Here is a 13,837-nt window from a genome sequence, read left to right as displayed (position 1 = left end):
TGGGCTGATTCCTGCTGCTGCTGAGAGCCTGTCCTAAGCACGAGACCACCCGATGCTGATTGGCATTGCTGTAGGGAGCAGAGGCAGCATGGAAAATTAACCCTATTCTTTTCAGGAGATGCTACATCCCCACTGTTTAATGCAGGGCACTGTAAGCACAACTGCAATCAGGTCTAAAACCTTCTTCTATGGCTTCAACAGGTTTGAATTGTACCCTCTGTAAGGGAAGCTCTCTCTGCCCTGCTGATCCTATCTGCTCTCTGCTGGTCTGCTTTTCCTCTCTCTGGCTCCAGGGGTGCCAGGCCTTTGTCTTACATTGTTTTTCCATTTGGCCTATGTAGGGCACACTTCCAGCCACTGCTGGCTTGGTGTGCTAGCCAGGACCACAACAGCACCCGGCAGCCTCATTGCCTTCACTCAGCAGTTTGGTTGGGGCCCAGCCAGACAGGTAGGGCCAGAGTGTGCCCCAATTTGCATTCTGGATATGAGTGGAAATAAACCATCGGGCTTCTCGCTGTAACTATCCTACAAATACAGGAAAAGCACTGCCTCACAGAGCAGGAGGGGTGGATCTGTCTGTGCAGACTTGGGATTTGTGCCTTCCCAAGACATCTGCTGCAAGGATGTTGTTGGGTCAGGCAGGCATTGGGTTTGGTCAGTATGGCTGTTCCTGGGGTTATACAAGGTACACATAACCCTGCATCCATGTAGGGTTACATGCAGCATACGTACACCTGCAGGGGATAAATCAGCAGGACAGAGGCAGTCAGACCTCCAGAGGTCTGGATTTGCAGCAAGAACAGCTGTTCATGCTCAGGCTCCTTATCAAGACTTCAGTAGCAGGAAATCTTGTTAGATAAAAGCAGTAACTTTCCTCCTCACCTAGAACTAACCTTCCAGAGCTGTTTGGAGAACATGTTTCACAGGCCTTGTTTCTGACCAGAAACATCTGATCCAAGAAGTTAAAGAGTGCTGTCCTTCTCCTGAAGCTGATTTTAGGGAGGAACTGCTGGGAACGAGAAGTGTCTAACTGGTTGCAACATTAGCTGAAGAGGGTCAGAACTGGTTGACTGATCTGCTCTGACATCTTGGCAGGTAGTTCAGCCTCTGCACTCCAATGAGTGAGAACACACGCCCTATTATTGGTGTTGTTGTGGAAATAGGCTTGTGAGGCATTTGTGTACCTCGGAATGGTAATGATGGAGCCTATAAATACCCAAGAATATTAAATTATTATAATACTTCTGAGGGTGTTTTCAGCGCAAGGCTTTCCCAGTGCTGTCTTCATTTGCAGTCTTAAATCAATCTTAAAAATACAGCGTGCAACAGGGAGACATTTTCCTTCCCTTATTATTTCACTGATACTCAAACAGAGGCAGGGGATCACTAAGAACTTAACCTTAAGTGTCTTACCCAGAGCCCCACAGCACATCAGTAACAGAGCTAAGAAGCTCAGAGTAGCAAGCACTGAGCCATCAATACAGCCTTAGTTCTTGTTGAAATGGTTTCTTCTTCCTAAGAATGTGAAGTAATACCAAAAATCCCATCATGGCAAGCATTCCTTGTAATCCTGCTTCATGTCACTTCCAGTGGGAACAGATCATGCCCTGGTACATGGATGTCAGTCAGCTTCTGATTTGTCAGCACTGTGATGATGTGCCCATGGCCTGAACTGTGTGGCTGGGGCTGAGTCTTCTCTGGCCTTGAGAAGGTGCAGAGGTGAACACTCTGGTGATCCTGAGCTGAGGCTTCACCACTCTTCATGCGGTTGGAGAGCCTTGGCAAGATGTACCAACAGCTTTCTGCGTTCTGGGAAATCAAAATTACAGGTCAGTGGCCCTGTGAGGCCAAGCTAATTCAAGCTCAGCAGCACAAGGCTTGTGAGATTTGGGTGACGGGCTGAGCTCCAGCTCCCTGCATCCATGACTGAGGGGTTCACATGAGGGTCGGCAGCAAGAAGCAGATTTCCAGGTTTGGAGATAAATAGCAGTTACTTTGTGTGCCTTGGTACAGACAGCAAGTTTCTCCCTGGTTGTCAGTTCCCTCCTTGTTAACGTGGTGGTTTGTTACCTGAAGTGACTTCAACAACCAATACATAAAATAGAGCTCAGAACATAAATATTAATTCAGAAGAGGCAGGAGGAAATTTTCCATGTGGACAGATAATTCCACAATGAAAAGTTTCCTTACTTTTTAAGTTCTTGGAGATAATTCAAGTCAGAAATGAGATAGAGGTCTAGAGAGGGTTGTTCTGATGTGGCAGTTGCTATTTTAAGTTGATCCTAAGGCTGTATTGGTCAAAAAAAGGACTGAAAAATTCTTGTGGCCACCCAAGACCTTTGTATGTCGGGTTCTTCTTCCCAGTAGTGCTGGAAGGGCCATCCTCAGCAACTTTGGTCAATGTTCTTGATCCTCTTGTTCATGTTAAGCACCTGCTAGAGGCTGTCAGGAGAATGGGCTGGAGGTGGCTGGTGAGTTAGTGACAGTGGGGTTTGCATGGCAGGGGCAAGGCAGCCACTAGGAAGGATTGAGTGAGCCCAACCCTGGAAGCAGTTGCCGTGCTCATTTCAGTGCTCAGGGCTGCTGACCCCCTTGCCCTGAACGTTTTCTTCCTTTGTTGGCTCTGGAGACATGACCACATCTGAGCTTACTGCTCAACAAAGAGAAAGTTCTGGAGTTATCTCAACTTTTCAGGCATCGTCTTGTCTCAAATCCTTCCATAGCCAATGGAAAAAGAGTGACATCTTAGGAAGTCCACTCATTCCCTCCTAAGATAGGAGGAGGACTAGATAATAGCTGGAGATCCCTTCCAGCTGAAATTATTCTATTCTATTCTATTCTGTTCTGTTTTCTATTCTATTCTGTTCTGTTCTGTTTTATAGGTTTACACACTATGCATGTTTACTTTTTTGTAATTACAAACTACAACTATCTTGTTGACATTTCGTGGTGAACAATGGGTAACTCCCTGCCCTAGTGTGGCCAGTTACTGAGGTGGCTGGCTGTTGTTTCTTACTGGAGTAATGTTAATACTTTGAAGAGGTCCCTCACAACAGGGGCACTGAATGCAGCTTGTTAGTCTGGACAACAAAACCTGAATGTGTTTTCCTGCTAGTATTTTCTTCTAGCTTCTCATGACAGCCCTTTTAAGCCATGTCCTCACTGTGTCTTGGTCCAAAGCTCATTGCAGATTTTTAAAGGCCCCTCCTGGCTTCCTTTAGATGCTAGAGATGGTCTTTAGCCTTTGAGCTTTTCAGGTTATTATGCAGGCATTTCTGAAGGTTTCTTATTGTATGTGGTAAAACAGTGACTCCATACATCTTTTGTTTAAGAGGGAAAAATGTGCATAGCAAAGCAGAGAAAAACCCAAACAACAGGAAGCAATGCCAGAATTGTACCCACTAAAGAATGTAAAAAGTGCAGCAATCTGTGCCAGATTGCTTCTATTCTTGTAAAATAATCCAAGTTTGCTGTGGAGGCCTGTTTCCTACCACAGCCAAAGGTCTTTTTCCTTCTGTGAGCTTTAGAGAAGTGTTAGATCATTCCTAACTCCTGTGTCCACCTCCAGTCCAAGATTCATGCTGCAAGGAGCCTGAGTGAGATTGCGATTGACTTGACCGAAACTGGAACGCTCAAGACCTCAAAGCTGGCAAACATGGGGAGTAAAGGCAAAATTATCAGCGGCAGCAGCGGGAGTCTTCTGTCATCAGGTAGGTCCTTTATCCTGTAACTAGAGGGAATATGGTGGGAAGGGCCACGGTCATGGTGTAACGGGGAGCAGCCAGAAGCTGCGCTGCAGAAATGAAAGTCACTTCCCTTCAGCCTTTCTATATGTCCAGGTGTCAGTCTGTCTCTCAGCATGTTGTTCCACAAACAGCACAGGCAGCAGCCTCCCCTTCTCTCTTTACCACCACTTGTTTCCTCCAGGATGTCATCTCCAACCTCTCTATTTCCAGCTGAAACCTGGTGTCTCTTCACAGTTTCTACCCTGACCATCTCTTGGCTCCCAGCTCATCCCGAGGCAGATGGGTTTGTGAAGGAGTGCCCAGCCAGCAGTGAGGAAGCAGTGAGCCAGTGCAGCTCACAAGGGAAGCTGAGGCTGGGAACTGGTGGTGTCCCTCAGCGGTGTTGAGGCAGTGTATCTTCTTCACAGAGTGCACATCTGCTTTGCCTCTCTGTTGCTGGACTTTGGCTGGTGTCCCAGGCCCAACAGAGCTATTCCCTAGCACTCTCTACCGAACCAGTGGCAGGTAGAGGTTTCTTTTTGTAGCTTAGAGCACCTTCCTGTGTGAAGAAGAAACTGTTAAAGAAACCCAAGGGAAGGTGATAGAGAGGAGAGCTAGAGCACAAGGATAGAAAGACTGGAGAAGGGTACTTAGGAGGTTGTCTGTATCTCTTTGATCCTCTGCTGTCAGTCTGAACCAGGCAAGCTGTGTGTAAAACAGTGATAAATGTCACTGCAGGCACAAAACAGGGGTTGCTGGTTTGCAAAGAGCTTGAAGCTGCTTAGGTGAGAAGGTATTCAGGAGAGCAAGGTTGCTGGTATCACTATAATTAAGAGTTTCAGTCAATTAACCTTCTGTTAAACGTCACATCAAGTTATCAAAACCAAATGTGTTGAGATGTATAACAGCAGAGAAAAACCTTCTCATGCTTGGACAAGGGGAGAGCCCATGTAAGAATGCAAATGCTTTAAAATTGAGCCCACACTGGTGTAGTAAAATAAGCTTTTTATCACTGTATCCTTCATGTCTCTTACAAGCTGCACTTTCCTGCTTGGAAAATGTTCAGCAAGGGGTTAAAATGTGCAATACTTACAGAGCTCCAGAGCTGCCTGCTGTGCAATTCCTTGCTTTGCCTGCAAACAGAGTTGCCTTTCTGCTCCTGAGGTCTTCCTGTCAAAGTATACAATCCACTGTCTGTGCCTCCCATCGCTTAGGGAGTTGCAGTAGCTCAGCAGCTCCCAGACTGGTGTCGGGTTGTTGGAACTCTTTGTTTGTTTGGCATTTTTTCCAGCTCTCCTGCTGGAAAGTAAATAACGTTAAGTACCCCAAGAAAGTTCTTAAGGTCTATCCAAGATCCCAGCCTCCTGGGCACCATTCCCAAGTTTGTGAGAGCTACTTGGTAGTAATCCTGTTTCCATGTTCATACACTGTCTTTTTGTGTTCCTGGAAAAAAACATGAGGGTCTGCTTCTGCTCTTACACCTGGGGAGAGCAGCAGCCAGGTGAAAACCAGCAGAAAATCAGGCCCAGGAAACCTGCTGTAGGGCCAGCACCTAGCAGGGTTATGTGGTTGGAAATTCCAAACTTGGAGCTGCCCATGCTTTTATTTCTATATTTTTGTGCTCCTTCCTCAAATCCTTTCTAGTTGAGCACAGGATTTGTAGACTCAGCAGAACTGCAGTAGTGACTAGGCCCATGCAAAATTCATTGACCAGGTGAGTCATTTCTTCAATCCTGGGTGAATGGATCTCTCTGCCTGGATGCCTGAGTAGGACTGTGTGAACCCCTGTTTCTGTCGAGGTGCTGCTGGTGTGCCAGGCAAGCACCAATGCTCCCCTTGGGTTCCTGTCTTCAGAGCTGCCTTTTATGTCCTAGCAGCACTGAGGACAGAGCTTTCCACAAAATGGTAAGGAGAGCTGTGGGGTTTGCTGCTGCTGTGTGTCTTCCAGAACCTACAAGAAGCTGGAAGGAAGTGTTGAGAGAAGACATCTGGAAGAGGACAGATACCAGGGAATTGGAAACCTTGGATTGCTTCCACGCAGTCACTCAGACCCCTCTGCTCCAAGAGCCCCTTCCCTCGAGCCTGACTTGCAGAGGTGTCCCATCCCTGTCCCACTGGACAGGAGGGGGCATTCACTGCCTGTCCCACTGGGCACAGTCACTGGCTCTGTCCCAGCATTTGTGTTTCCTCCCATTGTGCCAAAGATTATCGGCACACAACCACAACAATGATGGGTTATCGCAGTACAGCCTGCACAGTGGAGAGAATAAGTGCAAATGATTAAGTGGCCACAGTAGATTTCCAGGCTATAAATACCTCAAGTGACTCGAAATCACAAGGGCAGGACTGAGCCTCTGTGTGCCCCCACTTCCCTACTGTTTTCAGTCCTTTTTTTTCCTGAAAGTTACTTGTAGTCATTTCCTCCCTCCATCTCACTCGTCCTCACTGGAGGGGCTGTCAGCACCACGAGGAACATGCCAAAACTGGCATGTCTCCCCTGGGTTTGCAGCAAGTCTGCAAGGAAAAGTTTGTTGTTGCTTCCAGCTGTCACACTGTCTGGCAAAGATCCTGCCCCACGTCACTTACAGTCTGAAGACACAGCCAAGGGGAGATGGAATCTTACACTGGGGAGTAGCTTTCTCATGATCACAGCAATTCAGGGCCAAAGCCTCCACTTCTCCGTGTTTCCCAGGTCCTTGATCTCAGCCTGTCCACTGCAGAGTTGTAATTTTGATACCTGATGCTCACAAGTTAATTTCTGACAAACTGAATTTGTAACTTTTGTCCTCATTTTGGATCTGAAGTGGCCTCCTTAGAACAGTGGGCTGCTGTGATTTAGCCAAGGGATCTTCTGCTCAGGATCTAGAGGCCATCCCTGGACAACTTTGATTTGTCTGTGACTGAAAGCTTTTACACTGGCAGAAACCCTAATCAAAGCCAGCAGAACAAAATGAAGTTAGGTCTAAGGTGGATTTTTCCTATGGAGCAGTTTGTGCCATAAGAGTTCTGCAGGGCTCTGAGCTAGTGAGGAGTCTTGTAACCACTGGGTTATTGTTGGACTGAACTCCAGACCACCTTCTTCATCTCCGTGGGCAGAGGAGACACCACAGAGGAGCACCTCTGCTTTAGCTCTGCAGACACATTCAAGGAGCCTCCGGTCCCTGAGCCCCGTTCCTTCAGCAGCAGTGGAGGTTTCCTGTGCAGGGGCCTGTTTACGTTTGAAAATCCCATGACAGAGCCCAGCCAGCCTTCCCAGGCCCCCACCGCTCCATCCGGCGAGGCCGTATCCCGGCTGGACCGCCCCAGCGGGTGTCGGAGTGGACAAACAGCACCCACATGGTCTCCATCACAGCCCGTGAGCACAGGGGCTCGCAAAGACGAGTTGCCCACAGGATATCTGAGCACATCCTGTGTGGAGCAGCTCCAGCTGGGCTCCCGCGAGCGGAGGATATCCTACGTGTCGGGCAGAGACAGGAGAACAGCAGATAGCGGCCGTCTGAGGCTGTGGGCTGTTGTGCACTGACATCCTGGCACGGTGAGTCAGCCTGAGCTCTGGCACGGAGCAGGCGTGGGGGGAACTTCCCTCCCTGCTCAAGGAACAGCCTTCCACAGGGACCTCAGACAAATGCCAGTGAGCCAGAGCCAGCAGCTGGATGTAGCATGGAGGGTTTGCCATATTTAGATGTGTTTTTCCTGAAAGAGGAGACTCCCAGAATGAGAAAGAGAAGAGATGCCTGAATGCTTTTGCCTTGCTGCTCCTCGGCCACTTTGCTGCATCTCCTCTCCCCTCACAGTTACTACCACCAAGACTTGGCTCCCTCTGCTCTTCAAATCCCCTCTGTCCTCCGTGCTTGTTTTCAACCTTCTCATTTATCCCTTTTCCAAGCTGACTCCACTCTGCTACAACAGGTGGAGGAAATAGGGACAAACAATGAGTCACTGGTAGGGCTTTCTTCTGCAAAGTGGTGGCTTGTATTGCTGGTCTCATCCCTTTGACAAACTTTAAATCAAAGCTTGTCTTGGAGCCAACCTCCGGTAGCCAGGACCCCAGCAGACCTGCACAGCACAGCACTCAGTCAGATCCTTTGAATCACTTGCTGGATGTCCCCATCAACATCATCAAGACTGTCCTGACCTCACCAGTGTTGGAGCAATCAGACACCAGCCTGTTAGCACCAATGAGGTTCAGCCATGAATTCTGGTGGAGAAGTGAGTTGGATAGGGAGGACCATGTTTCCCCCTGTTTCACAGTTCATGTTCTTCTGAATGTCAGTGGATGGAGAAATTGCCCAGAGAGGCCAAATGGGTGGCAGGTGATGAGTGGTGTTTCCACAAACTAGTAGGGTATTAAATAAACATTTAGGTCACCAAGACTTGTGTTCCATCCTGTATGCTAAGGAAGAAAGGGCACATACACATAAAAACAGCCCCTTGCTGAGCAGGTTCCTGGTGCCCACCAAAGAGAAGGCCCTGCACTTACTACCTAGTGTGTTTTCATACCCCTTTCAAGGACATCAAATGTGTGTTAAAATGCAGAGTTTGGTAAATCTTTGCACAGCAAATGAGAAGGAGGCTGAATAATAACTTTCACAGAAAGGTTCAAATGTTGTCCAAGAAAATTACCTATTTCAGCAACATTTCTCCTATTTAGTGTATTAAACAATTGTGGGAGATAGAATACCTGAGAAAGCCTCCCAGTCAACCATTTCTGTTTGCAGCAGGAGTCTTGTGTTAGGACTGATCTTTCAGGACTGATTTTTCTCTGTTGATGATGCCCTTCAGAAGGCACTGGGCATCCGTAACTCAGTGAGCATCATATTTAATAAGACTGATTTGAGGTAGTATCTGCTTCATTGATTTGGTTTGTGCTGGTCTTTGGTTATTTCTTTGGTTGTTTTTATGGTTATCTGATTTGTCCTGACATTTTTGGGTCAATTGTCGCTGGGTTTAGAAGTGGGTCTGGGGTCACAGCCTTGCTCAAGGCTGAATTAATACATTTTTATAAATAAAGAGCCTCTAATGGAAGCTGTAGGCACCCAGCAATACAGAGCACTGTTCTCTGCACATGACTGTAATTCTCTTGGCTGATCAAGTTTCCATTTGCTTTTTACCTGTGAGAACAAGCAGAGAATCCAACCCATAAAAATCTAATAATACACCCCAATATAGTTCAGCTTTTAAATAAAACAAACAAACAGTAGTGCCAAGGAGTGGTTGACCTTGGTTTCAGCAGTAACCCCACTGCTTCACTCAGGATGCAACAGCGCACTTCCAGATCTCCCCCCCGTTCCTTTGCTTTCTGGGAGGGGTGACAAAGATGGCAAAATGTGCACTCAGTGGGCACTGCCACCGATGGCATCAGGGTGAGACCAGTGTGGTTCTCACACAGGGTAAGCACAGCTGGAGCAGATGCTGTGAACTGTCTGTGCTTGACTTGGGTCTGTACCAGCTCAGCCAGCAGCCGCTCGTTTCCTTCTTGTCGGCATACCCCAAAGCAGCACAGGCACCTGGCCAGGCTTTAGGCTCTTCATATGCTTTTAAATGTTTGTATGTAGCTGCTGTGGCAACCCACAGTGCAAAAACGAATAGCTTTTAAAAATAAATTCAAGGCTGGCGTGGAGGTGTGGAGCAGAGAGAGGAAGGAAAGGGGAAGAGGACTTGAAAGGAAAACGTAGGTCATTAAAGTTGTCATAAAAGAAAAAAAAAGGTTTGAAACATCTGGTGGAATCATGAGCAACTTTTTACCAGGACTCTGCAGTTTGTTGACAAGTCCGTGAAGAAATTCAGCAGTTCAGTTTTGCTAGTAACTGCTCACCAGGGTTACTATTAAGAATTACTAAATGCTGGAGAGGGCTTTCCCTGCCAGTGCAAATACAGGGCTCTGCTGGAAGATCCCATCAAGTTCTTGCAGCACAGACGTGTGTGCAGAATTGAGTGTTATTGCTCTATGAGGGCAAACCCAACTCAAACAAGGATGACTACAGCAACTAAACAAGCATCTTACCATGAGGGTCTCCTCATTTGTCTGATATTGCTCAACCTGGCTGACCTTTAGAGAGACCTTTTCCATTGCCCCCACCTCAGGACAGCCCAGTAAAAGATGTAACAAAGCAGGGTGGTGTTTCATAGAGTAAGTGCCAGCTGTCTTCCTACATGAAAACTGCAGAAAATATTGGTGGGAAAGACTGTGAGATTCTCTGCTCCCCCTGGGCCAATGCAGAAGTGTTTTGTGGCATTTTTTGCCTCAATCCTCTTTCAGTTTAGCTTTAATGGTCTGCTGGAATAGTAGCAATGAAAGATGAAGCTAAAAGCACAAATTTCACTGTTTTGCTGCCAAAACAAAGAATTGTTCCCAGATTCCTTCCAAAGCTCTGTGAAATAACAGCTTTTCCAACCTCCTTGGGCTGAGTGTTTTCACTGAATGCTTGGCAGCCAAGCTGCAAATGTATCTAGGAGCCCCTCTCACCCCCACCTGACAGGTGCACAGAAAATTTCATGTAGCATCCCGTTGTATCTGATTCCTGCAGATAATAAAGGTCTGCTTTCTCTGCTTCGTTGCTCGAGAGGGGTAGGAGAGCCCCCCAGAGTCACCCTGGAACAGCCCGTGCTGAGTCCACTGAGGACTAGGAGGAATCCCTTTGAAAGCACTGCCAGGTCAAAGGCTTTTCTGCAGGCATAACCCTACAGCATTACACAAGAAGTGTCTACAAAGCACCAAGAACAATCCAGCTGCCTTCACATAGGTGTCCAGTGCCATTTTAGGTAGGCTGAGGATCCCACTGCCAGTCCAAGAGTGTGGGTCACACAGGGTCCTGTATCATGCCTGCAAAGGGAGCAATGGTACAACTTCCTTTCCAGTTTGGGTTGGTCCCTTGGGTTGGAAGGGACCTTCAAAGATCATTTAGTCCAACCCCTATATTAATACGTAGCAGCCAAAGGAGGGGTAAGGAGAATCTCCATCCTTTGCTGGATGTGGGGAGAAAGGATAAAGTTACTTCATCAATAAGTTCCCTCAAAGAGCTGAAATTAGAAATGTCACAACATCTGAGCAACAGTCTGACTCAATGCATGGACTTACGTCATGGAAGTTTCTGGGTAGTTGCCACTTGAAAAGTCAAACCATTTGGACACGCAGTTTAAATCTCTCGACCTACGTCTTCACAAGAAACAGCTACTATCCCAGAAGGGGATGTTGTTGTTTCAGTTTGTTTTACAGGAATCTTGCTAGGTAATTTTGTTCCATTACAGTTTTTCATAGAACAGGCCCCATAAGTGGATTGAATTACATGTTTGCTACTAGGATAATTGCAGTTCTTAAGAAGTAGGCTGTATTGTCAAATGGCTTCTCTTAGGCTTAATTTCCCAAAAATGCATCTCCAGGGCTTTGTAAACTGTACTGTTACTTGCCATTGGGAACTTTCATGGGAATTGTACGTGTTTTTGTTCTAGGATCTTTAGATGAATAATTTTGATGCTTTTATTTTTCCGGATAATGATTGCAGATGTCTTAATGTGCTCCACTGTCCAATCTCTGACTGTTCACTTAAACATTAAGGATTTGCTGTAAACAATCATGACTGGGGAACACCTGCTTCATGTCGTAGTCCAATTTCTTTTTGGAAGGACTGCATCCAGGCTTTGGTAAAATTACAAGCGCTCCAGATGTGTATTCTGTTGTCAGCTGGCCTAGTGAAATCATTGTTTATTGACAGGTTCCCAAGAGTCAGACAGTTCTCAGTCTGCCAAGAAAGACATGCTGGCTGCACTGAAATCCAGGCAAGAAGCTTTGGAAGAGACACTGCGCCAACGCTTGGAAGAGCTGAAGAAACTGTGCCTGCGTGAAGCGGTAAGCAATGGACATTTTATAACCTGTAACACTTTGTTGTTTGCATTGTTATAGCATGCTCCTTGTTTGGAGGTGGCGTGGGGTCAGGAGAAGAGATGCCTTCCACAGTCACCTCAGGGAAGTCCAGTTGTTTCAACTCCAGATTGCAATGTCCGGGACATTTTCCCCCTCAGAGAAGGGGACCCCACGTCAGCTGGGTACCCAGTTGGCCTGGGGCTAGGAGGGTGCTCAGTATCCATGTCTGCTGTTTGAAATTGTTCAGCCAGGCTTCTTATTGACTTTGGTGGGAATATGCTGCTACCTAAATGGCAGGTTAGGAAGGACGTATTATGTACTGGTCATCACTTCTCAAATGCTTTTGACTCCATTTGTGAATAAAAAAACCAACCCAGGCTGACACACCTTCTTTTTGGAGCAGGCCTGACTTTACGTGCTTTGCTTCTCCAAGCACAGTCCTTCATACAGCACACAGGGTCTCATCTGCTCCCTGTAGATTCCCTTTATCCAATAGGCTCTGGCAGTGCGGTGGCAGACCTTGCAGAGGAACCACTGTAGTCATCCCAGGACATGTGGGACATCTCAGGAACTCATAACCTTCCGACTCACTTGCCAGTTCATTTTTGGAGTACACAGGAGGCCATTCAGAGATCCATTTAATGTTTAGGGAAATCACAACCCTGCTGCAGCTGTGTGTGTAGATTAGCAGCAGAGTACTCTTGGGTCATTCAGCAATCTTCCTATGTTTACCAGGGCTGAGTATCTGAATTTAACAACAAATCGTGATGTGTAACACAACAGGAAGCTGGCTGCAGACAGTGGCACGCAGATCTTTCGGTTCTTGCTTAATATTTTATGTGTATCTCGCCTTTGACAAAAATGGGGAAAAAAGGTCACTGATTCAGCTCCCACTGCACTTTGTTTCAATTAGTCTATAGTTTTAATGCCAAAAAGAGTAAGTTGTGGAAAATACCTCTCAACCAAGAATGTCAGAGGAAGTCTCTGCTACCCCAGTTCACACCCTTTACTCCACATGAGCAATCCTTTCCCATCTGGAAAGCCCTGGTTGACCTCAGCAAACAACTTGTGCTGATAAAGGTTGCAGGACCAGATCCAGTCTGTAAGTCCACTGAGCTGAGATCATCTGCAGGAAGCAGTCACAGCTCTTCAGGAGCTGACGGTCAGGGTCTGGAGGGCTCTACTTCTCCCTGAGGAATTTACTACCCTAAGCTAACACTCCCTGACAGCCAGTGACTAATCCTTGCAGCAGCACCACATGCAGGGGAAGATGTGCCTAAGCCACAGTTGCAGGAGCTCACAGCCCAGTACCTTCCCTTTAACCCCGGTCCTGTCTTCAGTGCAGCCTCAGACATTCCACAGGCAACTGGGATGCAGGCAAAAGCCCCACTGAGGCATGGAGCTGGGGATAAGGAGCAATATCTCCTTAATGTGCTGCAGCAAGGCTGGCCAGAGCCCATCTGTCAGCACCTTAAGAGCTGGTAGAAAGTGTTCATGCTTTCCGTAGGTAGTTTATGGACACTTGGAATCTGACCCCGTCTTGCAATCCTACAGCTCATCCATCAGCAGCCAGTAGTTGAAAGTATTTCCTCTCAGGCTGCCCTTCATCCTTTCTGCTTTGGCATGGGAATGGCCAAAACAGAGGGAGAAGGCAGCAAACCAGGAGATAAAAAAGGGTTAAAAGTAGGGGCATAATCAAATAAGCATGGCCAGAGCCATTCATAACACTGGCATCAGGTTACTTCGGGCCATCCCTACTCCAGTTACTTATTAATTTAGATTACATTTCACAACCATGCCTGTGAATACTTTTTAGCTTATGGAGGCAGCGTGGTAGCCCACATTAATTTTGTCCTGCTCTGATCTTGGGCATTCTACAGAAGATATTAACTCTTTCACCGCTGCCCTCCTTCATATTACCTTAGGAGTTACAAAGAAAGTATCTCTGTTACCCTCGGGATAGAATACAGGAATATGTGACTTGGTACAGTGCTTAGAGCCAAACCTCAGTAGAAGGAACACATTTTGAAAGAAAAGCTGAAGTAACCCCGCAGGGCTGGAGGGGTGATGCAGAATGGGATTCTGAGACATTGCAGCAGTGCCTCCTGCAATACGAGGCTGAGCACATCGACACAGAGCAGTGCTGCAAACCCATTTTGCTGGGAATTGCTTAAAGGGAATTTTTGAAAAGGCCAGGTCCTTGTTTCCTGATGACCTGAAAAGAGTAGAAAGAAAAACCCCATTAGGGAGC

At 47.0% G+C, this 13,837-nt stretch overlaps 1 protein-coding gene across 7 annotated transcripts in view; it reads left to right on the top strand.

The window, feature by feature from the left end:
- The window catches only part of FRMD4A (FERM domain containing 4A), a 365,081-nt gene that overhangs the window by 331,597 nt on the left and 19,647 nt on the right, over positions 1-13,837 (top strand). For all 7 annotated transcript variants that reach the window (XM_051795149.1, XM_051795154.1, XM_051795148.1 and 4 more), the window contains 2 exons: positions 3,569-3,710; positions 11,438-11,571. In XM_051795149.1, the coding sequence (XP_051651109.1) occupies positions 3,569-3,710; positions 11,438-11,571 (276 nt within the window). The remainder of the gene's footprint in view (positions 1-3,568; positions 3,711-11,437; positions 11,572-13,837) is intronic.

Source organism: Manacus candei, unplaced genomic scaffold (assembly GCF_025592945.1).
Source record: "Manacus candei isolate 608988 ecotype Guabito, Panama unplaced genomic scaffold, ASM2559294v1 h1tg000042l, whole genome shotgun sequence".
NCBI classification, from domain to species: Eukaryota; Metazoa; Chordata; class Aves; order Passeriformes; family Pipridae; genus Manacus; species Manacus candei.
Note: the sequence above shows the minus strand (reverse complement) of the source record. Positions and strands in the feature narration are given on the sequence as shown.